This window comes from Paroedura picta, chromosome 2, assembly GCF_049243985.1.
Source record: "Paroedura picta isolate Pp20150507F chromosome 2, Ppicta_v3.0, whole genome shotgun sequence".
Taxonomy (NCBI): domain Eukaryota; kingdom Metazoa; phylum Chordata; class Lepidosauria; order Squamata; family Gekkonidae; genus Paroedura; species Paroedura picta.
In genome coordinates this window covers 178,967,832-178,994,736 of record NC_135370.1, presented here as the reverse complement: position 1 = coordinate 178,994,736, position 26,905 = coordinate 178,967,832, and the positions used below count along the sequence as shown (strand labels likewise).

The following is a 26,905-nucleotide window of genomic DNA, read 5'->3' as shown; positions in this document are numbered from 1 at the left end:
TTGGAAAGGTTGTCCCTTGGAGGAGGGCAGGATGCTGTTTCTGTTGGCAGCAGAGGAGAGGACCCACAGTCATGGGTATAAACCATGTGGAGTACCAGATAGATACCAGGGGAACTTTCAAATACAGCCTCCTTCTGTGCATTACAAACCTGATTGCCTAAGACCTCTTGTTTTGTTTCATCCGACTTCAGCCTCTGTGAGCGTGTCGATTTATTTTTCAGTGGAAGCCGCAGGCCCCGCGGGGCTTCAGCTCTTTGTCAGTGCCGGCGCGCCCGTCAATTCCGAAATGATCAGGCATTTTGTGAGCGAAGCCCTCGCTGAGACGGTCGCAGTCATGCTGGGAGACAGAGAAGGCCAGAAACCAGCTTCTGCGGCAGATGTGCCTTTGCACGTGACGCTTCTGCCCTCCAAGGTGACTTGGTTTCCTTCCGAGACAAGGTTTGGGTTAGTCGCTGACCGCGTTCCTTCTGTGCGGGGATGGCTGACAAACACCAAATTGGCTGACAAACACCTTTCCCTTCCTCTCCCCACAGCAGGGGGTAGGAGGGGGCTGAAAGAATTGCTCTGCAAAAACACCTCTAAGAGGACCATGACTAGCCAAAGGTCACCCAGCTGACTGCGTGTGGAGGAGCAGGGGAATCGAACCCAGCTCTCCAGATTAGAGTCTGCTGCTCTTAGCCTCTCCACCACGCTTGACGGCCCAGGGCGTGGTCTGGGCCCTTTTTAGGATCATTTGCCTAATGTGCAGTGCCCAAATAGAAGGACCCCTAGACTGGAAAACCTTTTATGATTTTATTCAACTGCAGAAGAACAAAAGGACACAGGTGGGTTGGTCCCGAAAGAGCCTGTGTGTCGAACAATAGAGATACATTAAATTATATAACTTTTCATTGGAGGTGGGTAAAGGTGATGCCCATACGGGTCAAGCCAATAACCTAAGGCAGGGGTAGTCAACCTGTGGTCCTCCAGATGTCCATGGACTACAATTCCCATGAGCCCCTGCCAGCAAAGGCTGGCAGGGGCTCATGGGAATTGTAGTCCATGGACATCTGGAGGACCACAGGTTGACTACCCCTGACCTAAGGTCTCCACCCTTTGCACATCCCCTTGGTTCCATCTTGCTAAGTCACCGGAAGGGTCCCCAAAAGCCGATATCCGTTCCTCTTAGCCCTCTGTCCGACTCCAATGGTTTTGTATCAACAATTCTAGTTACTTCCACTGGCCCTGGAAATAGGCCCGCCCGGCGCGTCAACACTGGAAGTATTGGCAGTATTTCAAGAGATAGTCAAGTACATCCTTCTCACAAGGCCTTCTGATTAAGACCTAGTTCCAGAAGCTAAGTTACAGAGACAAAACATTACAGAACTTTGCATTGTCACATACAGTCTTTGAACATTGTATGGGCACTCTAGGAATCCATAGCGTTTCATAGCATGGCAAAAGTGAAAAGCTCAACCCCTCCTCCATCACGCTGTCTGAAAGAACGAAAAGTTCAAAAATCAGCCAGCAAACTGTTTAGCACCCTGACCTGAATAGCCCAGGCTCCCCTGATCTCATCAGCACGAGGAAGGTAAGCAGGATCCGTCCTGATCAATATTTGGATGGAAGGCTACCAAGGAATAACTCTTATTATTTTTATAGCCCGCCCTTCCCGGTTGGTTCCAAGGTCGTTACACAGAGGCAGGCAGTGGCCAACCACCTCTGAACATCTCTTGCCTCGAAGCCTCCACAGAGTCAGTGGCAAACTTGATGAGAAAATAATAATGATAAGCGTTATCCATCTATCCATTGTTCCTCTTAATATTTGTGAAACAGCCCTGGGGTTGGAGAGTGCCCTGGCTGTCTGAATTGGAATAGGGCCAATCAAAGCTGGCCACACCCTGATTGGCCCTGCACCTACAGCTCCCGCCCTCCCTCCCTGGACGCTAGCCACTTTGCTCTCAGACACTGCAGGAGCCAGCGTGTGAGAGACAGACACACAGAGAGCCCTGCCAAACCACAAATCAGCCCTGATTACCTGCTATGGCTCCTGCTGTGAGGGAGAGACAGAGACAGAAAGAGAGCCGGCCAAACAAACTTTCATTCCCTGCTACAAACAGCCCTGATTACCCCCTATGGCTCCTGCTGAGAGAGAGAGAGATCTGCACCTGCCGGTCTCCCCTAGTCCTAGCGCCCATTGAATTCCTGGTTGCAATGGGCTTTCTTGCTAGTATATTATAATCATTATTATTATTATTTAGCATGGAAAGGCATGTCTTCCCAAAATCAGCAATTTTGAACGGCACCCGCTTGACCTGTAATTGCTTATCCTTAAGCTCAGAAGCCTGGGGACTAGTTAGTAACTCACCGGGGGAGGGATGCATTCCAAAGGCGCCAAGAACCAGTCAGTTTATTATTAACTAGCCAGAAAGCCCATTGCTGCCAGGAATGCAACAGGCGCTAGAAGTGGGCCTCTTGACGCAGATGCAGCTGGCCTACCTTTGGCCTGTGCACGCAGCGGTGAGGCCAGTCGTTCAGGAGGGCGTGGGGTCTGAGGGTGTGTGGACAGGGAGAGCTAGGACTGGCCCAAGGCCACCCAGCTGGCTGCATGCAAAATAATGGGGAATCCAACCGGGGTCTCTAGATCAGAGGCCGCTGCTGTCTCACGATTGCAAAACAGGCTCCACGGCAGCCAGATAGATCTGGTCCATACTCCAGCGTTGCATATTTCAGCAGCTTTACCGCTCTGTGTGTTTCCCAGGACCCCGTGCTAGCGACTCCACTGGCCACCCCGCAAGCCACGCCCCCTCCGTCACCGTCACCGCCCCCACGAGAACCGTCACCGGTGAGAACTCCAGAACCGTCTCCCCCCGCCACTGAAATCGACGGCCAGGTCGGCGACCGGCAGCTAACGGCAGCAACAGGTATTGCTATGAATTCAAGGACCGGTCCATGGATGGGCAGGACCATACCTGGGCAGCAGGTGCCTGCAGCCCATACCAGGCTCTGTCCCTGGCCTCCCTCATACACGATAACACATGAAGCTGCCTTATACTGAATAGACATTGGTCCATGAAGGTTGCAGTTTTCTACTCCGATCGGCAGCAGCTCTCCAAGGCCTAAGGCTAGAGGGCTTTGACACCCCCTGCCGCAGTAGGAAAGAGCAAAAATTCAGTAGCACCGGAAAGACTAACGGCATCTTTGGCGGGGGAGCAGCTTTTGGGGGTCACTTCCTCTGAATCCTCTCCTGACGGTTAGCCCAGTTAGCCTGTCGGTAGCAGTAGAGAAAAGCAAGAGAACCTTACAGATGAACAATATTTGTGGCAGGGAAGGAGCTTTCAGGAGTTGCTATTCTCTTCTTCAGATAGATCAAGGCGGGTAGGCCGTCTTAAGTCTCCCTGTAGCAGCAGAAAAGGGCCAGAGTCCAGAAGCACGTGAAAGACACACAATTTGTGGCCGAACAAGAGCTTTGGGGAATCACGGCTCTCTTCTTCAGATACATTCATCGGCCTTGTGAGCTCTCCATCTTGCTCTGTCACCCCCTGCTACTGAGCCATGGCCCCTCCCTAATAAATATGTGCGCAGGAAGCTGCTTATACTAAGTCAGATCACTGGTTTATCCAGGTCAGTCTTTCCCCTCGCCTCCTGCCTGGTCCTTTCAACTGGAGATGCTGGGGATTGAACCTGGGACCTTCTGCATGCCAAGCAGAGGCTCTTCCACTGAGCCACAGGCCCCTTCTTAATGAATCTGAATGCAGGAAGCTGCTTATACTAAGTCAGATCATTGGTCTATCAAGGGCAGTCTTCCCCATCCCCTTCTGCCTAGTCCTTCTAACTGGAGATGCCAGGGATTGAACTTGGGACCTTCTGCATGCCAAGCAGAGGCTCTGCCACTGAGCCACAGCCTCTCCCTAATAAATATGAACCTGGAGACACCAGGGACTGAGCCCTGATCCCCTTGCCTGACAGTCTTTAGCACACGAAGCTCCCATGTACTGAATCAGACTCACTGGTCCCTTGAGGTCAGTCCTGTCTCCTCCGACTGGCAGTGGCTCTCCAGGGTCTCAGGCAGAGGCCTTTCACATGACCCGCTACCCTGTCCCCTTTAACTGGAGATGCCGGGGATTGAACCTGAGACCTTCCGCGTGCAAAGCAGGTGCTCTGCCACTCCGCTGCAGCCCCTCCCCATTGGGTGCCTCACCCGAATCTTTGTATTTGCATTATTGACAATTCCCGTTCCTTGCTGAGACTTGAGGTGGATGGCCATTGTAGATCTGATACAAGCAGTAGGATGGGACCGCCCGCAAGGGATGTAATAGCATCTGGGTTGCGGAATTCTGAAAACAGAGCTGATGCCCCTCGCCTTGTTTTAGAACACATGGGGAGCCGGTTTCATTTTCCACCACCGCTGTCATCCATCTGTCCGCCAGAATAGCTCTTCACCCCCCTTTCCGCTTTGAGCAGCACCCCTACTCCCCACTGCAGCCTGCTTCCGGCTCTGTTTTCTTCTCAGTTCCTGCTGAGCTTCTCCAGACCCCTCTGCCGTCTGCATGGGGTCAAGGCGGGCAGTTGATGGGTGTATTGAGAGCCAGTTTGGTGTAGTGGTTAGGAGTGCAGACTTCTAATCTGGCATGCCGGGTTCGATTCTGCACTCCCCCACATGCAGCCAGCTGGGGGACCTTGGGCTAGTCACAGCACTGATAAAACTGTTCTGACCGAGCAGTGATATTAGGGCTCTCTCAGCCTCACCCACCCCACAGGGTGTCTGTTGTGGGGAGAGGAATAGGAAGGCGAATGTAAGCCGCTTTGAGCCTCCTTCGGGTAGAGAAAAGCATCATATAAGAACCAACTCTTCTTCTTCTTCTTCTTCTTCTTCAGTAATCTCAGGGCTCTCTCAGCCTCCCGTCCCTCACAGGGTGTCTGTTGTGGGGAGAGGAAAGGGAAGGCGACTGTAAGCTGCTTTGAGCCTCCTTCGGGTAGGGAAAAGTGGCATATAAGAACCAACTCCTCTTCTTCTTCTTCAGTAATATCTGAGCTCTCTCAGCCTCCCCTCCCTCACAGGGTGTCTGTTGTGGGGAGAGGAAAGGGAAGGGGACTGTAAGCTGCTTTGAGCCTCCTTCGGGTAGGGAAAAGCGGCATATAAGAATCAACTCTTCTTCTTCTTCTTCTATTTGGCCAGCGGCCAGCAGAGGGCGTGCACTCGAAAGCTCACACCTTGAATAAATTGGACTCAATTTTGCAGCAGCAGAGAAGTTTGTATTGATTGGTATGCAAATCCGATGACAGGCAGGCTTCAGGTCTGTGATAGAACCGACAGACCAGGTCACATTTCCCCTCCTTTTAGAACCAGGTCCAACCTCCCCGCCCCGCCCGTCTCGGTTGCCAGGCTCCTAGGGGGACCCTCCCCACAATGCATCACCCCCTTCTTCCTCGTTATCATTTTTTAACAAAAGGCACGAGAAGGAAGATGCTATAATTCAAAGCAGACACAAGAATCCAGAGCTCCCTGGTAATCTAAGGCCAAGCAGGCTTGCATAGTGAAAGAATAACCCAGCTAGCGGTTAACAAGCTGTCAGCCACTTCCACCACTCAGCACTTCTCCAGGCACGGCACCGTCCCCCCCTCCCCCACTTTCCAGCCGACAGGATTCATGGCATGGGCAAGTCAGCCCGAGCGCAGAGCCTGAACCCAAGCAAGGGCCTGAAACGGATTCCTTTCCCTCTTTCTGAACACACGTAGAACCAAAGGCAGCAGCTGTCAGCCCGGTCCGCACCCCTGCCGCTACCCCGGTAGCAACGTCACCCGGGGTCACCACGCCGAGCCCGCCCGTGTCCGAGCGCCTCCCCAGCAGAGAAGCCGTGGAACACCGCCAGCCTCCAGACGCGTGGGGAGACGCCGAGCTGCCTCTGGAGGAAGAGAAGCCCAGCCCGCGTAGCGAGGAAGGGGGCTACGACCCCAGAGCCGTGTGAGTCACCGCTGGGTGCTTTCCGTGTCTGTCTTGATTGGGGCATTTTGAATTGGAGGGAACCCAAATGGCTTGCAAAACATGCCGTTTTGATAACTGGGAAAGCAATGCACAGGAACAGAGAAGTACAATAAAGATATAATAGAAATAAAGATAATAGAAAAGAGCCAGTTTGGTGTTGTGGTTAGGAGTGCGGACTTCTAATCTGGCATGCCGGGTTCGATTCTGCACTCCCCCACATGCAACCAGCTGGGTGACCTTGGGCTCGCCACGGCACTGATAAAATTGTTCTGACCGAGCAGGAATATCAGGGCTCTCTCAGCCTCACCCACCCCACAGGGTGTCTGTTGTGGGGAGAGGAAAGGGAAGGCGACTGGAAGCTGCTTTGAGCCTCCTTCGGGTAGAGAAAAGCAGCATAGAAGAACCAACTCTTCTTCTGCTTCAGTAATCTCAGGGCTTCCTAAGCCTCCCCTCCCTCACAGGGTGTTTGTTTTGGGGAGAGGAAAGGGAAGGCGACTGTAAACCGCTTTGAGACTCCTTCGGGTAGGGAAAAGCGGCATATAAGAACCAACTCTTCTTCTTCTTCTTCAGTAATCTCAGAGCTCTCTCAGCCTCCGCTCCCTCACAGGGTGTCTGTTGTGGGGAGAGGAAAGGGAAGGTGACGGGAAGCCCCTTTGAGACTCCTTCGGGTAGGGAAAAGCAGCATATAAGAACCAACTCTTCTTCTTCTTCTTCAGTAATCTCAGAGCTCTCTCAGCCTCCTCTCCCTCACAGGGTGTCTGTTGTGGGGAGAGGAAAGGGAAGGAGAATGTAAGCCGCTTTGAGACTCCTTCGGGTAGGGAAAAGCGGCATATAAGAACCAACTCTTCTTCTTCTTCTAATTCCTAAGCGATCATGCTTGGCTGGGCTTGATTCTACAGAGCCTGCATGGAGTGCAAGAGGGAAGCCCTTCCATTGTGGAACTTAAGACTGAAAATCTGCTGCCAGGGATTGAAGGGGGAGGAACATAAGAGGAGACATGTTGGATCAGGCCAGCAGCCCACCCAACTGGACACTCTGTGTCGCCCAATGACCAAAACCCGGGTGCCATCAGGACATCCCCCAGTGGGGGCAGAACTCCGGAAACCCTCCCACTCTTAACCCTCAAGCACCAAGAAGAAAGAGCGTCACTTCCCCTCTCCTCCACATGCAGCCTGCTGGGTGACACTGGGCCAGTCACAGCCCTGTTAGAACTGTTCTCACAGAACAGTTCTGTCAGAGCTTTCTCGGCCCCACCTACCTCACAGGGAGCCTCGTATGGGGAGAGGAAGGGAAGGCGATTGGAAGCCACTTGGAGACTCTTTCAGGTAGGGAAAAGGAGAGTATAAAGACCAACTCTTTTTCTTCTTTATAAGAAATGCATGGGAATTCAGGGTTCCTGAGAACAACTGATGAAAAAAAACAACTAGCCGAATCCTGTTATGGTGTAACTTTTAACGACCAGCTTTATCTTTTTGCAACATGCAGCATAATGTCCGTGGCCAAGGAGGAGGAGCCAGAGAATTTGGTGTTGCCGCCTTCTCCGCAGCCCACTCCACCTCCGGGCCCCCTTCTTCGAGAGCCCCCAATCGCTTCTTCTCCACCACGCACCCTCAGCTCCGGCCCGTCCACCGAGGAGAGCAGTCTGACCGCCACGGAAACGGAAACCGCAGACAGACCCATCTCAGAAGGAGAGGTCCTCTTCAGTTACGGACAAGTGGCAGCCGTGAGAGGTGAGCCGGCTCCCGGGAGAGCTGGGCTGTTAGAGGCACTGCAGCCGGTTGTCTGTTCCTGAGACAGTGGAGCTGCCTTTCTCAGCCTTTTTTACCATTGAGAAGCCCCTGAAACATTCTTCAGGCTTTGAGAAACCCCAGAAAGGGTGTGATTGTGCAGAATATGGTTGGGAAGCAGAGCTGTGGACACGCCCATCTCAGGCCCCGCCCCTTCCCACCCCCTTCAGGATCATCATTGGCCATTTTGGGAGAAGAGGGCTGGCTGACGTGACCATATAAGGTCACATCACCTGATCAGTGCTTAACAATTTTTTTTTAATATATATAACAAATTAACTCACACCCATTCAGGAAACCCTTCCAGAGCTGTCAAGAAACTCCAGGGTTGAGAAAGGGTGCCATGTAGAAGATGGAGCAGAGTTGTTCTGTCTTGCCCCAGGGGGATGGTCCAGATCCAATGGGATGAAATTAATGCAAAAGAAATTCCGTCCAAACCTCCGGAAGGAGTTCCTGACAGTTAGAGCAGTTCCTCAGTGGAACAGGCTTCCTCGGGAGGTGGTGGGTTCTCCATCTTTGGAGATTTTTAACCAGAGGCTGGAGAGCCATCTGACGGAGAGGCTGATTCTGTGAAGGCTCAAGGGGGTGGCAGGTGACAGTGGGTGAGCGAGAGGGTTGGGAGTGTCCTGCATAGTGCAAGGGGTTGGACTAGATGACCCAGGAGGTCCCTTCCAACTCTATGATTCTGTGATTCTAAATTCCGTCTAAACCTCCGGAAGAAGTTCCTGACAGTTAGAACAGTTCCTCAGTGGAACAGGCTTCCTCGGGAGCTGGTGGGTTCTCCATCTCTGGAGATTTTTAAGCAGAGGCTGAAGAGCCATCTGACGGAGAGGCTGATTCTGTGAAGGCTCAAGGGGGTGGCAGGTGACACTGGGTGAGTGAGAGGGTTCTAAGTATCCTGCATAGTGCAGGGGGTTGGACTAGATGACCCAGGAGGTCCCTTTCAACTCTATGATTCTAGGATTCTATGAAAGCCTGCAGTGAAGGCTCAGATGTGAAGGAGAGCAGCCGCATATATGACCGGTGGCTTGTTATTCTCCCCCCCCCCCTTTTTCACCTCCAGCGTTAGCAGAAGAAGGCCTCTCTCTTCCAAACCTCAGCGACAGTTTGGCCAGCACTCTTCATGACGCCCATGAAATGGTAAGGAACCAGGCTATGGCCAAAGGCAAGAGATTGCTAGTTGGAGGATCTGGAGATAAGGCTGCAGTTTCTTTATGCAGCATTGCAGCTGGAGGGGGGGAGCACAATCAAGAGCAATCCCAGCATGGGCACCTGCATTCCTTCTTCATTCTGTGGAGTGGATACTTTTCTTCGGATTAATTTTGTTCGTTAAAAAAATAATATAAAAAGGACACAAAGAGGGGAGGAAGAGGCTACATAACAAGTCAGAGATCAAGGGAGGGAGAAAATAATATGTAACAAAAGTCATTGTATACTATTAAATATAGAATAGGACGTTTTCTTCTCTTCATCATAATCCCCAAATCAATCTCTAAAACATGTTTTTTAAATTGTAAATGTTTTGTTTTATTTTAAAACAATAAAATGTAGAAATATAAAGAATACAGGAAAGGAAAAAAGTTGGTGAATCATGCATAAGGAACAGGTAATATATTTACGAAAGCATTTCAAGAACAAAAAACAAGATAATCTCCCCAGCAAATGCTGAAAATGGCTTAATGAGTCATTGCAAAATATCAAAACTTCTTATTTCACCCATTTTGAATTTCACATTTCACAGCCGATATGTTTTACAGCTGTCTTATGAATTTCATCATTGCTACATATTGCATGTTGCACGTTTCTTTCTACGTATTTCCCACAACTTCCGATATAGGATGTAAAAATAAAAGCATTGTTATTTATCCCACTGTCTCCTTTCAAGAGACCGGAGCTTCGCATCATGACTCCAATAATGAATTGCGCTCCCTTTCCCCCAATTGCATCCTTTAGGATTATGATCCTCCCAGCGAAGGGCAGGTGGTCTTCAGGCCCCACAAAGGACACCACCGAGACCCTGTCCTGTCCCTCATCTCAAAACTCCCCCACGTGCCCCTCGCTTCCCAAGAAGACGCCTGTCGTTCCGAGGTATCGCGCTTCTTCGTTTGCATGGGTAGAAATAAAATGGGAGATACCAGCGATCCGAATGTCCTTTTTGAAGTGACGTTTTGAAATGCTGATCGCCACTTTGGGGTCGGGAGGCAAATTTCCCCCACGCCAACTTGGCCAGGGGTCCTGGTTTCCTGGCAGGGGGCATCACTGGGGCATGGCATTGGGGTCTCTGTGGGTGGGCAGGCAGTCGTGAGTGTCTTGCATAGTGCAGGGGTTGGACTAGATGACCCTGGAGGTCCCTTCCAACTCTAGGATTCTATGATTCTAAATTCTGTCTAAACCTCCGGAAGAAGTTCCTGACAGAGTGGTTTATCAGTGGAACAGGATTCCTCGGGAGTTGGTGGGTTCTCCACCTTTGGAAATTTTTAAACAGAGAGAGGCTGATTCTGTGAAGGCTCAAGGGGGTGGCAGGTGACAGTGGATGAGCAAGAAGGTTGGGAGTGTCCTGCATAGTGCAGGGGATTGGACTAGATGACCCAGGAGGTCCCTTCTAACTCTATGATTCTATGATTCTAAATTCCGTCTAAACATCCGGAAGAAGTTTCTGACAGAGCGGTTCCTCAGTGGAACAGGCTTCCTCGGGAGGTGGTGGGTTCTCCATCTTTGGAGATTTTTAAACAGAGGCTGGATAGCCATCTGATGAAGAGGCTGATTCTGTGAAGGTTCACGGGGGTGGCAGATGACGGTGGGTGAGCGAGAGGGTTGGGAGTGTCCTGCACAGTGCAGGAGGTTGGACTAGATGACCCAGGAAGTCCCTTCCAACTCTATGGTTCTAGGATTCCATGGAGCAAATGTCTTCTTTGGAAGGTGAACTCTATGGCATTATACCCCTCCCTTCTCCCTACTCCACCCTGCCCAGCCTCCATCCCCAGAACCCCCCAGTTTTCCCCAACCCAGAGCTGGCAGCCTTGTTGACCCCGTTCTGGACAGAGCTCTGTGTGCGAATTGGGAAGAGATGCAGTTCAGATAGTGCTCACCCTAAAGTCAAAGACCTGTGGCTTTTGAAATGCGTCACGTGTGGACCGTAGGTAGAAGTCGGAGATGTCTACTTCTCACGTCGCTCCTGCTCTGTATACGACACCCAAACCCCTTCCTTTCTCTCTGTTTCCTTTAGGACACTGACAACAGCACCGGGGAACTTAGCGAGGGCCAGAGGCCCAGGCTGACCAAAGCGGCGGAGAGTATCCTGACGGGACATTCCGTTTACATGGACCGGCCTTCGGAGCAGCGTCTTCGGCCGTTCAGCAGAGCTGCAGGTGGGAGCTCACAAAAATTCTCTCTTGTCCTGCAGTGCTGTAAATCGATCTTGGGTCAGGCAATAACTGGAGATCGGGGAGTGGGGGTGGAGCCTGAAGGGGGAGGGGTTGAGGGAAAGGGGAGGGACTTTAATGGGGTATAAGATCATAGAGGCCTCCTTCCAAAGCAGCCCTTCCCCTCCAGGTGATCTGATCTCCTGTCTCAGGAAACAGGGGCAGCTACAAGCACAGAGAGCTTCAAGAGGGGACTGGGTAAACATCTGGAGGAGAGGGCCATCCGTGGCAACTGGTCACATGGTCTAGATCAGGGGTAGTCAACCTGTGGTCCTCCAGAGGTCCATGGACTACAATTCCCTTGAGCCCCTGCCAGCATTGCTGGCAGGGGCTCATGGGAATTGTAGTCCATGGACCTCTGGAGGACCACAGGTTGACTACCACTGGTCTAAATGGAACACTCTGTCTGGGGCAGGGATGCTCTGTCTTCTTGGTTCTGGGGGGTAACAGTGGGAGGGACACAGAGGGTTGGACTAGGTGTCCCATTGCCCTCATCCCAAATGACTTTTCAAAATGTTCGTCTGTTCTTAAGATGTTCTGTCTTTGGGGGGCTTGGGGGCAACCGTGAAAGGACTTCCAGAGTTTTGGCCCCACTGGTGGATCTCCTGATGGTATCTGGGTATCGGCCACCATTCAACTAAGAGTGTTAGATTGGATGAGCCATTGGCCTAATCCAATATGGCTTCTCTTGTGTCGGGGTCAGTGATGCTCTGTCTTTTCGGTGCTTGGGGGGCCTTGGGAAGGACTTCTGGAGTTCTGGCCCACTGGTTGACCTCCTGACGGCCCCTGGGTTTTGGCCAGTGTGTGACACTGAGATTGATGGGCCTGACTCAACATGGCTTCTCACATGTTCTTATGTCTGGGGCAGTGATGCTCTGTCTTCTTGCTTCTTGGGGGGCAACCGTGAGAGGGCTTTTGGGGTTCTGGTCCTACTGGTGGACCTCCTGAGGGCATTGGCCTTTTCCAGCATGACTTCTCTTCTTCATGCGAGATCAGTTCTGCACACAGGGATTTCTGTCTCCATTCAGTGATCTAGAGAAGCCGTGCCTGGGGAAGAGCCCTGACTAGTTTAGTTCAGTGAACACGTGAAGCAGCCCTACTCCAAGTGAGTCATTGGACCATCCCAGTCAGTATTGTCTGCGCACACCAGCAGCAGGTCTCTACGCCGAGATCTTCTGCATCACCTCCTCCTTGATCTTTTTAATTGCCAGGAACTGAACTGGGAACCTCCTGCATGCCAAGCAGAGGCTCTTCCACTGAGCCACGGCCCCTCCCTAATAAATATGTGCACAGGAAGCTGCTTATACGAAGTCAGATCATTAGTCTATCCTGGTCAGTCTTTCCCATCCCCTCCTGCCTGGTCCTTCTAACTGGAGATAGCAGGGATTGAACCAAGGACGTTCTGCAGATGTTCTACCACTGAGCCATGGCCCCTCTCTAATCAGTTTGAATGCAGGAAGCTGCTTATCCCAAGTCAGCTCATTGGTCTATCCATATTCATCTTTCCATCCCCTCCTGCCTGGTCCTTTGAACTGGAGATGCCAGGGATTGAACCTGCAACCTTCTGCATGCCAAGCAGAGGCTCTGCCACTGTGCCACAACTCCTCCCCTCTTGGGGGACCAATAGTCTGGCTTTTATTTAAGCCGGTTCTCAGGTTTGGCTCTTTTATCGAGAGCTTTGACAAGGAAGGCGTCTACCGTGTATGTGCCCTGTCCTTTTAAAGGAGAAATGAGGAGCTCTTGTTTCAAAGCAATCAAAGGCCACACAGTAGAGCTGATGCTTCCAGGAAAAACTGAAACACTGGATAATTCCCTTCTGAACGGACGCCACATTTCAAGGCCTTTCCTTGAAATACATATCTAATGCATGCCGCAGCCTAGGAGGTTATGAATCCATCAATCCGTCAACAGTTAAACCTTAACCGCTGTATTGTATTTCAGTCTCGCTGCCGGCATCCGAATCCAGAAGCTTAACGATTAAATAGCCTTTTACAGCAGGGGTATAGAATCATAGAATCATAGAGTTGGAAAGGGCCATAAAGGCCATCTAGTCCAACCCCCCTGCTCAGTGCAGGATCAGCCCTAAGCATCCTAAAGCATCCAAGAAAAGTGTGTATCCAACCTTTGCTTGAAGACTGCCAGTGAGGGGGAGCTCACCACCTCCTTAGGCAGCCTATTCCACTGCTGAACTATTCTGACTGGGAAAATTTTTTTCCTGATATCTAGCCTATATCGTTGTACTTGAAGTTTAAACCAGTGGTCCGCAACCTTCTTCAGGCTGCGGACCGGCAGTGGCGGGGAGGGCAATCCCGCACATGCGTGGGCAGGTCGCGCATGTGCAGGAGTTCTGCCCGTGGCGTTTGTGGCTGCGCATGGTGCAAAAGCCCATGCGCGACCCAGCTGCGTGTGCGCACGTATGTTTGCAGCCACAGATAGTGCTGTTCTCACAGAGCAGTTCTGTGAGAGCTCTCTCAGCCTCACCTCCCTCGCAGGGTGTCTGTTGTGGGGAGAAGAAGAAGAAGTTGGTTCTTATATGCCGCTTTTCCCTACCCGAAGGAGGCTCAAAGCGGCTTACAGTCGCCTTCCCTTTCCTCTCTCCACAACAGACACCCTGTGAGGGAGGGGAGGCTGAGAGAGCCCTGATATTACTGAAGAAGAAGAAGAGTTGGTTCTTATATGCTGCTTTTCTCTACCCGAAGGAGGCTCAAAGCGGCTTACAGTCGCCTTCCCTTTCCTTCCCATTCACAACACCCACTGCCAGATCTTTTGACTGGAGATGCCGGGGATTGAACCTGGGACCTTCCGCATGCCAAGCAGAGGTTCTACCACCAGGCATCTATGGCAGCCCTTCCCCTTCTTGGCTGGTTTTTATTTATACATCATAAATAGGACAGACTTCATGAGGTGGTGCCATCTTCCTGACTCTTCTGCGGCTAATTCTAGCCCTGTCAACATTTCCGGTGTAGGTCAATTCTGTATTTAAAAAAAATATTAACCCAAAATGCAGCAGTTTCAACAACTGTGGTTCTGGAGCCATTCCTCTCCCCAAAGGCTGCCAGGCTGCTGTGGGTTTTGTGGCCCATTACTCTGTCTCTGGTTGCTGTGTGCTGGCTTTCTGTTTGTTTGCACAAAAAGCAAGATTTGTGTTTAGAGGCCTCCGATCAGAATCTTGATGTGCCAGTTGGGAACCAAAGAGCAATTTGAATAGTGGGTGCAGTTCTGGTCACTGGATCTCGAAGAGGACATTGCAGGGCGGGAGAAAGTACTGAGAAGGGTGACCAAGATGATGAGGGGGTCGGAGTACCTTCCCTGCCTCTCTGCTGTGTTGGTGGACCTACAGAGGAACTGGTTGGCCTCACCCTCTATGCCCCGTTGTTGGCTATCCAGAGGAACTGGCTGGCCCCTGTGTGAGACAGGAGGCTGGACTGGAGGGACCCCTGGTCTGACCCAGCAGGGCTCTCCTGATGCTCTTAGGAAGGCCTCGGCCTCTCTGCCCTGTTGCTGGCCCTCCAGAGGAACTGGCTGGCCCCTGTGTGAGACAGGAGGCTGGACTGGAGGGACCCCTGGTCTGACCCAGCAGGGCTCTCCTGATGCTCTTAGGAAGGCCTCGGCCTCTCTGCCCTGTGGCTGGCCCTCCAGAGGAACTGGCTGGCCCCTGTGTGAGACAGGAGGCTGGACTGGAGGGACCCCTGGTCTGACCCAGCAGGGCTCTCCTGATGTCCTTAGGAAGGCCTCGGCCTCTCTGCCCTGTGGCTGGCCCTCCAGAGGAACTGGCTGGCCCCTGTGTGAGAGAGGAGGCTGGACTGGATGGACCCCTGGTCTGACCCAGCAGGGCTCTCCTGATGCTCTTAGGAAGGCCTCGGCCTCTCTGCCCTGTTGCTGGCCCTCCAGAGGAACTGGCTGGCCCCTGTGTGAGACAGGAGGCTGGACTGGAGGGACCCCTGGTCTGACCCAGCAGGGCTCTCCTGATGTCCTTAGGAAGGCCTCGGCCTCTCTGCCCTGTTGCTGGCCCTCCAGAGGAACTGGCTGGCCCCTGTGTGAGAGAGGAGGCTGGACTGGATGGACCCCTGGTCTGACCCAGCAGGGCTCTCCTGATGCTCTTAGGAAGGCCTCGGCCTCCCTGCCCTGTTGTTGGCCCTCCAGAGTAACTGGCTGGCCCCTGTGTGAGACAGGATGCTGGTCTGGATGGATCCCAGGTCTGATCCAGCAAGCCTCTTCTTGACGTTCATATAAGAAACATTCTTCTGGGTGACCTGGGCTAGTCATAGTCCTGATAGTGCTGTTCTCAAAGAGCAGTCCTATCTGGGCTCTCTCAGCCTAACCTACCTCACAGGGTCTCAGTTGTGAGGAGAGGAAAGGGAAGGCAATTGTCAGATGCTTTGCATAGTGAAAAGCAGGATATAGAAACCAGCTTCTCCTTTTGAGTTAAGTTTTTTCCCCTTCTTGATAGAGCTGGCATTGCTAGCTCATGGATGGGTATTTCCTGGGTATATGAGGACAGGCCTGGATGGGTGGAGCTCAGCAGGGATGTGATGCCCCTGGACCCACCCTCTGGAGCTGCCCTCTTCTCCAGGGAGAGCTGATCTGTATCACGTGGGGATCAGTTGGGTTTCCAGAACGACTGCGATCCCTCCTGGAAGTTGTGCAGTGGGGCTGATCTCTTAGCAGCAGGATGGTATCCCTCCCCCACCCCCTCCCTCCGCTCTCTGGTTTTCATTGCCCTCCGTTTTCATTTACCCATCACTAATCTGATGGAGAGGCTGATTCTGTGAAGGCTCAAGGTCGGTAACAGGTGACAGTGGATGAGCGAGAGGGTTGGGAGTGTCCTGCATAGTGCAGGGGGTTGGACTAGATAACCCAGGAGGCTCCCTTCCAACTCTATGATTCTATGATTCTAAATTCCGTCTCAACATCCGGAAGAAGTTCCTGACAGTTAGAGTGGTTCCTCAGTGGAACAGGCTTCCTCGGGAGGTGGTGGGTTCTCCATCTTTGGAGATTTTTAAACAGAGGCTGGAGAGCCATCTGACGGAGAGGCTGATTCTGTGAAGGCTCAAGGGGGTGGCAGGTGACAGTGGATGAGCGAGAGGGTTGTGAGTGTCCTGCACAGTGCAGGGGGTTGGACTAGATGACCCAGGAGGTCCCTGCCAACTCTGTGATTCTATGATTCTAACCAACAGCTGAAGACTTACCGGGTTTTCCTCTTTACCAGAATTCCTAACTCACTCCAGGCCCTGGTGAAAGAATCCTATTTTTACCCCTATTTGGAGAAACCTGGTTATTCTTCACTGCCCTGGAGGTGTTGCCGGCATCACGGGCTTAGCTGCACCCAATGGGGAGGCCTCATTTTGTCCGTTCCGATCCTCATCAAAACTCCCACTGGGGATTTCTTCCTTCCAAAAGGAGAATATTTTTTAAAGGATAAAATTAAGAGATTTAAGCCTCCCTCCATGATCTTTCAGGCGAGCCTCTCGGAGACACCGACGTCACCCGCGGGCCGATGAGCGTGGCTGAACTCGAGCACCCTGCCTCTTCCGCCGCGCAGGCAGACAGCAGGCCGATGTCTCAGCCGGGCGAGGCATCCCGGGTAATGTATACGCACTTGTTCTGCCGCCCCTGTATCGGCACGTCTGGTTTACCCGAGTGCATAATCATTTGCATGCATATTGTTCTTGGAATTCTAGGGGTCCTGTAGTATTTTTCTAGGCTGGGGATTTGCCCTTTCATCTTTTGGGGGAGGAACGGCAAAGATGAGTGGCTCGTCTCAACTGCTTTCATGCACATCACGGTAGCAAGTTATCCCTTTGTTTATTTATTTATTTATATTTATTTATATACCGCCCTCTCTGGAGGCTCAGGGCGGTTTACATTTAACTTACTTGTATCGAGTCAGATTGTATTGCATGTAGCCATAGGCCATTACAAACCAAAAGGGAAATACAAAAGGATTTAAAGCATTTCAAACCAGTAATAAAAAGAAGGTGCAATCTCAGACAACCATCACTTAACATCATAAAAATATGTCCACCTATCCTGTAGCTCCTCTAGGTACTTGCTCTCTGCAGAACCACTCTGGCCCTTATTTTCTTTGCTGCAAGGGCAAATAATGACATTTCGTTAGAAACAAATGAATTAGTATCTGCTAAGAAAAACACAAGTTTTTCCTGGTCGGATTTATCATTTAGCCCACTTAGTAGGCCAGCTAGAAATTTGGCTCTAGTGAGAATGTAATGTGGGAGATCCTCCAGGACTAAAGCTCCACGAAAACAGAAGCATTGATCTTTTGGTGTTTTATCACTTGTTCTGTCGCCCTGTATCGGTACGTCTGGTTTACCCGAGTGGGTTCCGAGCCTCAGTGTCCTTGCAAGTTGAAAGGGCCGGTATGGCATAGTGGATCAGAGTGGCAGCTTCTAATTTGCCGGGCCGGGTTTGATTCCCTGCTTCTCCCCAGCTGGGTGGTTTTGTGGCTAGTCACAGCCCTAAGCAAGCAGCTCTCTCAGAGCTCTCTCAGCCTCACCTCCCTCACAGGGTGTCTGTTACGGGGAAAGGAAGGGAAGGCGAAGGTAAGCTGCTTTGAGACTCTTTTGGGCAGTGAAAAGCGGGGTATAAAAACCAGCTCTTCTTCTTGAACCCAGAGCAAGCAAAAATAACCCGGTCGGAGGTGCATGTAGGGTTGCCGGATCCCTTGTAGCTGCAAATGTGGGGTGGGGGTGTATATTCCGGCAGGGGGAAGAGCACCACAAATTAATGCAATGCGCTGACATCCAGAATTGACCTTGGCTCACCAGCAGCATCGGGGGGGGGGGGCAATGCTCAGACTTTTGGACAAAAACTCTCATAGAATTAGTTTCTAACCATGCCTCCAAAACAGAGCATCGCCGCACCCAACACGTTGATGTCACTTCCGGGTGATGTCAGCACGTTGTGTCAATCTGTGGCATTCTTCTGCTTTGGAAAGGGATGGGGGCAGAGGGGAGGGGAGGTGCATCTGAATGCAGTGGAGTGGTTAAGAGCGGCAGTCCCAAATCTGGAGAGCCAGCTTTGATTCCTTATGCAGCCGGCTGGGTGACCTTGGAGCAGTCACAGTCCTCTTAAGAGCTGTTCTCGCAGAGCAGTTCTGTCAGAGCTCTCTCTGCCCCACCTCCCCCACAGGGTTTCTGTTGTGGGAAGAGGAAGGGAAAGTGATTGTCAGCTGTTTGAGACTCCTTCGAGTGGTGAAAAGTGGGATACAAAAAAGCCCCATCTTCCTCCACAGAGTGGCCTTCGGTGGCCTTCCCTCCAAGTACCAACCCTGCGTAGTTTGTGACACCCGACCAGATCGGGGTACACTGTACCAGCTTTGCCCTTGTAGCTTGCTCAAGAATTGGAGGTCTGAATTCTAATTCCTTTTCATAACTGGCTTGCAGAAAAATCACCATCCGGCTGGGTGGGCAGGACCAGGGCGACCCAGAGTAATCCAAGTGAGGGCCCGATCCGATACCACACGGCAGACAGGTCAGTATTGTTACCTTTCTCTCTTTTTCCGCATATCCCCACTGCACGTCGAACAGCTATGGTTTCTTGTAGTAAAACGAGGGTTGCCAGCTTTGGGGCTGAGAAATACCTGGAGGGTTTTTTTTTGGGGGGGGGGGATGAAGCTTGTGGAGGGGAGAGCTTGGGGAGGGGAGGGACTTTTCTGGGGTCTGATGCTGTAGACATCCCCTTAAAAGGCAGCTGTTTTCTCAAACTGAACCACTCTGTGTCGCCTGGACATCAGTTGTGTAATCCCAGGAGGTCTCCAGCCAACCCCTGGAGATTGGCAGTCTTAGGGAAAACAGGCTGCCCTGTAGAGGATGGAGCAGAGTTGTTCTCTCTTGTCCCGGAGGGGGGATGGACAGGTCTGATTTTGTGTGCCGGCAGGGCCTCATGGGAACTGTAGTCCATGGGCAGCTGGAGAGCCACCCTGGAGGTCCCTTCCAACTCTCTGTTTCTATGATTCTGAGTGAGTTTGGTGCCCTGAAAACACAGTCCTAAGTCTTTCGGATTTCTTTGTAGTTCAAGCTTAACCTGCCAAAACTGGGTATATACGGTATGTAGGGGAGTGTGTCGCCTCCCATGACACCCCACAAGGGAATGCATTGGGATCCGACGTCTGCCATTTTCTGCGTTAATCAATAGATTGGATGGGTTTTTAGGATCAGCTTTTTCTCCAGGGCAAGGGGGGGCGGTTCTCCCTGGTTTTTCAGGATCCAAAAGGATGACCATGCCTGGTTTTGTTGCGGGAAGTTCATATCAGTGCAGGGGCCAGCCTTGGTTATTGGCAATAGTGGTTCGGGCATGCTGGTAGCTGGGGGAGAAACTCCCAGCAATTTCCCCTTGAGCCTGACGGAGTTAAAATTTAGAGCTGGGAATTTGCAGAATTTCAACCATGTATCAGGAGCAAGTGTGAGTCCAGCAGCACCTTTGAGACCCACCAAGTTTTATTCAAGGTACGAGCTTTCGTGTGCAAACACATTTCTTCAGATATTTGTTTAATATTCTTTAGACCAGGGGTAGTCAAACTGCGGCCCTCCAGATGTCCATGGACTACAATTCCCAGGAGCCCCTGCCAGCGTTTGCTGGCAGGGGCTCCTGGGAATTGTGGTCCATGGACATCTGGAGGGCCGCAGTTTGACTACCCCTGCTTTAGACAGACGAAGGTGCTTGCATGCAAAAGCTCATACCTTGAATGAAACTGGGTCGATCTTAAAGGTGCCCCCGGACTCATACCTTGTTCTGCCGCTTCAGACCACCACAGCCACCCACCTGAAGGTCCACTGTATGACACGGGAAGGATTTTTCCAGAATGATAAGCGTCCATATGAAACGCCATCTGCCCAAGCGTGAGACTCCTTCTCCTCTTCAACTTCAGCAGGACTTTTGAGTTCTCCCTTTTAATGCTGTTTCTCCTGAGTTCATAACTCTACTTTTGCATTCAGCCGTCCGTGTCTCCTTAAAACAGCTTTTCAAGTGTCTGGAACTGACCGCGGCTCCCCGCTGAGCATATATTTACAAGCAGATTCAGAGCCCCTTGTCCTGTGACGTCTGCAGCGACCTTAAAGATGAGCTGCTTCTTCCCAGCCACAAGGTGGCAGCAGTCTTTCTTCTAAGGGAGTAATCAAAGGGAGGTTTTGAAAGAAAAAATATTGTCCATGCAGGAGTTACCTGTCCATTTTTTTTTAACTGCCCCCCCCCCCCACACACACACACACACAGAACTCTCCTGGAAAATAATAAGATTTTGTTTTAAGTTTCGGTACTGTCTTATTTAAAGGAGCCTCTTGTGGCGCAGAGTGGTAAGGCAGCAGACATGCAGTCGGAAAGCTCTGCCCATGAAGCTGGAAGTTCAATCCCAGCAGCCGGCTCAAGGTTGACTCAGCCTTCCATCCTTCCGAGGTTGGTGAAATGAGTCCCCAGCTTGCTGGGGGGTGAACGGTCATGACTGGGGAAGGCACTGGCAAACCACCCCGTATTGAGTCTGCCAAGAAAACGTTAGAGGGCGTCACCCCAAGGGTCAGGCATGACTCGGTGCATGCACAGGGGATACCTTTACCTTTACTTAAAGCTAGATTTAAAGGATTATCATTGGCTGTATTTGGTTGGGACACAGTCTACTGATGTAACAGAATTGATTTTTGCTATATATTCCCTATCATGGAAGAAGATCATAGTCTGAGGAAGAGTGCTTCCACTCGAAAGCTCACGCCCTGAATAAATCTATGTTGGTCTTAAAGGTGCTACTGGACACTGATATTATTTAAAGCTAGATTAAGAAGAAGAGCACTTTTTTCTTTTTTTGTATTCCATTTTCTACTACCCAAAGGAGTCTCGAAGCGGCTTACAATCGCCTTTCCTTCCTCTCCCCACAATGGAGTTAGAACAGGCTGAGAGGGCTCTGAGAGATCTGTGACTAACCCAAGGTCACCTGGCAGGCCTTATGGTTTTCAAAGTAGCCTGAAGTCTTCACCCCACAACAGGCGCTTTGTTCTGCGGGTGGGGCTGAGAGAGCTCTGAGAAAGCTGTGACTGGCCCAAGGTCACCCAGCTGACTGCATATGGAGGAGTGGCAAGTTAAACCCAGTTCTCTAGCTTAGAAGACTTGCTTCTTATACACCACATTTCTCTACCCGAAGGAGTCTCAAAGAGGCTTCCAATCGCCTTCCCTTTCCTCTCTCCACAACAGACACCCTGTGAGGTGGGTGAGGCTGAGAGAGCCCTGATATCACTGCCTGGTCAGAACAGTTTTATCAGTGCCGTGCGAGCCCAAGGTCACCCAGCTGATATTACTGAAGAAGAAGAAGAGTTGGTTCTTAGATGCCGCTTTTCTCTGCCCGGAGGAGGCTCAAAGCGGCTTACAGTCGCCTTCCCTTTCCTCTCCCCACAACAGACACCCTGTGAGGTGAGTGAGGCTGAGAGAGCCCTGAGATTACTGAAGAAGAAGAAGAGTTGGTTCTTAGATGCCGCTTTTCTCTACCCGGAGGAGGCTCAAAGCGGCTTACAGTCGCCTTCCCTTTCCTCTCCCCACAACAGACACCCTGTGAGGGAGGGGAGGCTGAGAGAGCCCTGATATTACTGAAGAAGAAGAAGAGTTGGTTCTTATATGCCGCTTTTCTCTACCCGAAGGAGGCTCAAAGAGGCGTACATTCGCCTTCCCTTTCTTCTCCCCACAACAGACACCCTGTGAGGGAGGTGAGGCTGAGAGAGCCCTGATATTACTGAAGAAGAAGAAGAGTTAATTCTTAGATGCCGCTTTTCTCTATCCGAACGAGTCTCGAAGTGGCTTACAGTCACCTTCCTTTTCCTCTCCCCACAACAGACAACAGTTAGTGAGGTAGTGGAGGCTAAGAGAGAGCTGGGGGAATTGTGACTGGCCCAAGCCAGACCAGCAGACCTCATGCAAAGGAGGAGTGAGGAGTCAAGCCTGAATCTCCAGATTAGAGTCTGCCCCTTTTAACCACTACACCAAGCGGGCTCACTGTGAACTCTTTTGCTGATGTTTACCCCCGTGCCATCCACCCCCACGGAACTTCACCCTACGAAGCTGCAAGCTAAAATGAGATGTAGTGGAGCTTCAGGCCAACACCGTGACCCACCTGAATCTGTTTTCTTGGTTTTAATTGATGGAAACGTAGGAGAACAACGTTAGACTGGAGAGCAACACTTTCCATCTCACAAAGGGAGAAGGAATGCCCCTTCCCCCTGCACATCTTTCGGAAAGCTGCCGTGAGATTAATTGAGCGTATCTTTCTCGTTGGACAAGAATTTTAAGTAGGTTAATCCAGCCAGGTAGAACGCTGCAGCCCTTGATTTTTATTTATTTATTTATTTATTCACTACGGCCGATGTAGAATCATAGAATCATAGAGTTGGAAGGGGCCACACAGGCCATCTAGTCCAACCCCCTGCTCAACGCAGGATCAGCCCTAAGCATCCTAAAGCATCCAAGAAAAGTGTGTATCCAACCTTTGCTTGAAGACTGCCAGTGAGGGGGAGCTCACCACCTCCTTAGGCAGCCTATTCCACTGCTGAATTAGAATCATAGCATCATAGAGGTGGAAGGGGCCATACAGAAGAAGAAGAAGAAGAGTTGGTTCTTATATGCCGCTTTTCCCTACCCGAAGGAGGCTCAAAGCGGTTTACAGTCGCCTTCCCTTTCCTCTCCCCACAACAGACACCCTGTGAGGTGGGTGAGGCTGAGAGAGCACTGAGATTACTGAAGAAGAAGAGTTGGTTCTTATATGCCGCTTTTCCCTACCCGAAGGAGGCTCAAAGCGGCTTACAGTCTCCTTCCCATTCCTCTTCCCACAACAGATACCCTGTGGGGTGGGTGAGGCTGAGAGAGTCCTGATATCACTGCCCGGTCAGAACAGTTTTATCAGTGCTGTGGCGAGCCCAAGGTCACCCAGCTGGTTGCATGTGGGGGAGTGTGGAATCGAACCTGGCATGCCAGATTAGAAGTCTGCACTCCTAACCACTACACCAAACTGGCTCTCTAGGCCATCTAGTCCCACCCCCTGCTCTATGCAGGATCAGCCCAAAGCATCCTAAAGCATCCAAGAAAACTGTGCATCCAACCTTTGCTTGAAGACTGCCAGTGAATGTAGCGAATGGAGAAGGGCCATGAGACCCAAGCACTGGCCCATCCCTCCCTACCCTCCCTTTCGTGATCTGAGTCCCTTCGCAGAATCAGCATTGCTAAGATGCCGTCCGGCCACGTCGGCCTGAAGCAGCAGAACGAAGCTGGAGTCCGGTTTTATTTCCGTTATAAGCTCTGTTGCACATGCACACTTCTTCAGGTACATTGAAACAGCATATAGGCAAGTGGATGAGGAGGACGGTGCCAGGGAGGGCCAGTTAGAGCCAAGATTGTATTAATGCAGTTGGTGAGACCAGTGGATAGTGCTGGCTCATCTGACTAAAGTCACAGACTTAGCATTGCTAGATTCCATTCTAGCCTCTGCTTAGAAACCTCCAGAGAAGGAGTGCTCACCCAGGAAGCCTGTTCCAGTGGGGAATCACTCTAACTGTCAGAACATGGCAGAACAAAGTTTGAGTCCAGCAACACCTTCAAGATCAACAATTTTTTATTTTGGGGAAGATGCTTTCATGTGCATGCACATTTCTTCAGATACATGGCCACAGAAGTCACCAACAACTACATATCCATAGTAGGTGGGGAGAGTGTTTTCGGGAAGGGCTAATTAGTGTCAAGGTGCACAATCAGCAGCTGAGCAGGAAGTATAGCTAAGACCGGATGAAGGTGATTGGTAACACCTGTGCGTAGCAGCATATTGGCATGCAGCATAATCAAAGAGTTTACAAAGAGATGTGAGAACTGAACGACGTTAGCATGTGGAGTGAGATAAGAAACCAATGTCTCTGTTAAGCCCTGGAGGTTCCATTGCCCTGACTGTTGTAAAAGGTAAAGGTATCCCCTGTGCAAGCACTGGGTCATGTCTGACCCTCTAGCATTTTCATGGCAGACTCAATACAGGGTGGTTTGCCAGTGCTTTCCTCAGTCATTACCGTTCACCCCCCAGCAAGCTGGGTACTAATTTCACTGACCTCGGAAGGATGAAAGGCTGAGTCAACCTTGAGCCGGCTGCTTGGATTGAACTCCCAGTCTCATGGGCAGAGCTTTCAGACTGCATGTCTGCTGCCTTACCACTCTGCACCACAAGAGGCTCATTGTTGTTGTTGTTGTTATGTGCGAAGTCGTGTCCGACCCATCGCGACCCCATGGACAATGATCCTCCAGGCCTTCCTGTCCTCTACCATTCCCCGGAGTCCATTTAAGTTTGCACCGACTGCTTCAGTGACTCCATCCAGCCACCTCATTCTCTGTCGTCCCCTTCTTCTTTTGCCCTCGATCGCTCCCAGCATTAGGCTCTTCTCCAGGGCTCATTGTAATAACTTGTAATTTAGCAATCTCCCATTCTAGTCTGTGTCTGAAATCCCTTTGCAATAAAATCCCTTGAGGTCCTCCACTGAATATTCTGGGAGGTGGAAATGTTCTTCCACAGGTTTCTCAGTTTTGTGATTATCGATGTCAGGTCTGTGTCCATTTATCCTTCGGCATAAGGTTTGACCTGTCCACCCTACGTAGAGAACTGAAGGACATTACTGGGTTTTAATGGCATATATAGAAAATAAGTGAATGAGCGTGGGATGGTATAGTTCACGTTAGGTCCAGCAATCGTGTTGTCCAGGTGTATGTAGCGGCAAAATTGGCAACTGGATTTGTTGCAAGCATTTCCGAACTGTTTCGTGGGGGAATCTGATCAATCTAGACCGAATCGCTCTGCTTTTTGATCGAAGAAGAGTACAGCCAGGAATACACCAACACCGCTTAAGATCTGACATTTCTCCTAACAAAAAGCCCCACCCGCCAGAGCTGCGAAGCTCCGTTATCCTACGGGTGCCCCTCCTTCCAAACGTACCAGCTGATACACAGTGCGGAGCGTGCCCCCTCTGCTACTCCCTCAATCCTGCGGAAAGGTTGGACGACTACATCTATTTACTTGGCCTTTTGGCATATCTTTTAATCTCCCTCCTGTTATCTGCAGATGTGCCCTAATATTATAATGCCCCAACTTCTTATTTTCACAAGCTCAGGCGATCCTTTCTGGAAAGAAAATAACAAAACCTGCCAATTAGGCAGAAAAGGGCTTCGGACAGCAGTTTGCAGGCCTCCCGACTCAGGCAGAGCAGACCGGCCAGGATCTTGCTGGCCGCTAGTAACCTCGAACGTGGGAGTTGACATTTCTGGGTTTTTTCCCCCCTTCCGTCTTTGTGTCTGGCCCATTCTCAGCGTTTTGCTAGCAGTTACTTCATGACCTGCCCAGAGAAGTCCCTGTGGTCTAGTCTGCTGTTCTGAGAAATGCCGGGTTTTTATTCTTGCTCCTGTAAATACCAGCCTAAATAATCTCCGGTGAACTGAAAATCCTGACCCAGGGAGACTGTAGCTTATATGGATTCACGTGGTTGCTCTGGGGATTTATAGTCCAACTTTCTTGCTGAGATGTGAGGTGGATGACATGCGCCAGAGGTCTAGGGACTACAATTCCCATGGGAACTCATGGGAGTTGTAGTCCATGGATATCTGGAGAGTCATGGTTTGGCCACTTCCTTCCTTCCTTCCTTCCTTCCTTCCTTCCTTCCTTCCTTCCTTCCTTCCTTCCTTCCTTCCTTCCTTCCTTCCTTCCTTCCTTCCTTCCTTCCTTCCTTCCTTCCACTATTCCGGAGAGTGTATCTTCCTTCCTTCCTTCCTTCCTTCCTTCCTTCCTTCCTTCCTTCCTTCCTTCCTTCTCTCTCTCTCTCGGTAGGTAGGTAGTTAGTTAGTTAGTTAGTTAGTTAGTTAGTTAGTTAGTTAGTTAGTTAGTTAGTTAGTTAGTTGGCCGCCCTCCCTTGTGGCTCGGCGTGTTACACAAAACGTAGGGCTAGTACAGTGCTGTAACAGTACGACAACATTTCCTATCACATTTCTTATGCCAATATTAACTTGTCAACTATGATCCCACCAGTTTGGCCCTTTCTTGCATGCCCAGGGAAATACCCATCGCCACCTGGGAATAGGGAGGGGAATTTCTTCCAGGCCAGACTGGCCAGGGCATCATCCGGGCGTGGAACTGAGGCCACTGTGGGTGGGGCAGACAGTTGTGAGTCTCCTGCATTCTGCAAGAGGTCGGACTAGATGACCCCGGAGGTCCTTTCCAACTCTAGGATTCTATGAGATTTCCAGGGAGAGTCAAAGCTCCCTGCCTACTTGTATCAGACAAAGGGATCTTTACCTTTCAGAAGTTCATTCCATGGAAATCGCATTGCTTTCAAGGTGCTGGTGCTCTCAACGTTTGCTCTTCCCCTGCAGACGAATTTGGCAGTCCACCTAAACCCAGTTAGCCCTGCCCCTGTGGCTGAGGCGACAGGTGGTCTGGAGAACAGCCTATCTAGGAAGGCTCTCCCTTAGTTCTGAATACAGCCTCTTTCCTCCTTTAGGTTTGGGAGCGGTAGCCAGATCCGTTCCCGCTGCTCGTACATCCATCACTTTGCTTTACAAGATACTGGGCTGTCATCTCGTCATTAGCTAGTAATTGGCCTAATGAATTGCAGTTGTCCTGGCAAATCCTAATGGGGGTTTTCATCTGGAGAGGAATTGTCCTTATAAACTGCTTGAAAAGGGATTAATGGATAGATTAATGGATGAGAAGTCTACCAGTA

The 26,905-nt window shown here is 50.9% G+C and overlaps 1 protein-coding gene across 3 annotated transcripts in view; it reads left to right on the top strand.

The window, feature by feature from the left end:
- Positions 1-26,905, top strand: part of KIAA0586 (KIAA0586 ortholog) — a 111,776-nt gene that overhangs the window by 51,341 nt on the left and 33,530 nt on the right. For all 3 annotated transcript variants that reach the window (XM_077323966.1, XM_077323965.1, XM_077323967.1), the window contains exons 23-31: positions 222-412; positions 2,741-2,903; positions 5,719-5,944; positions 7,451-7,695; positions 8,816-8,892; positions 9,706-9,840; positions 10,979-11,120; positions 16,634-16,758; positions 18,578-18,665. In XM_077323966.1, the coding sequence (XP_077180081.1) occupies positions 222-412; positions 2,741-2,903; positions 5,719-5,944; positions 7,451-7,695; positions 8,816-8,892; positions 9,706-9,840; positions 10,979-11,120; positions 16,634-16,758; positions 18,578-18,665 (1,392 nt within the window). The remainder of the gene's footprint in view (positions 1-221; positions 413-2,740; positions 2,904-5,718; positions 5,945-7,450; positions 7,696-8,815; positions 8,893-9,705; positions 9,841-10,978; positions 11,121-16,633; positions 16,759-18,577; positions 18,666-26,905) is intronic.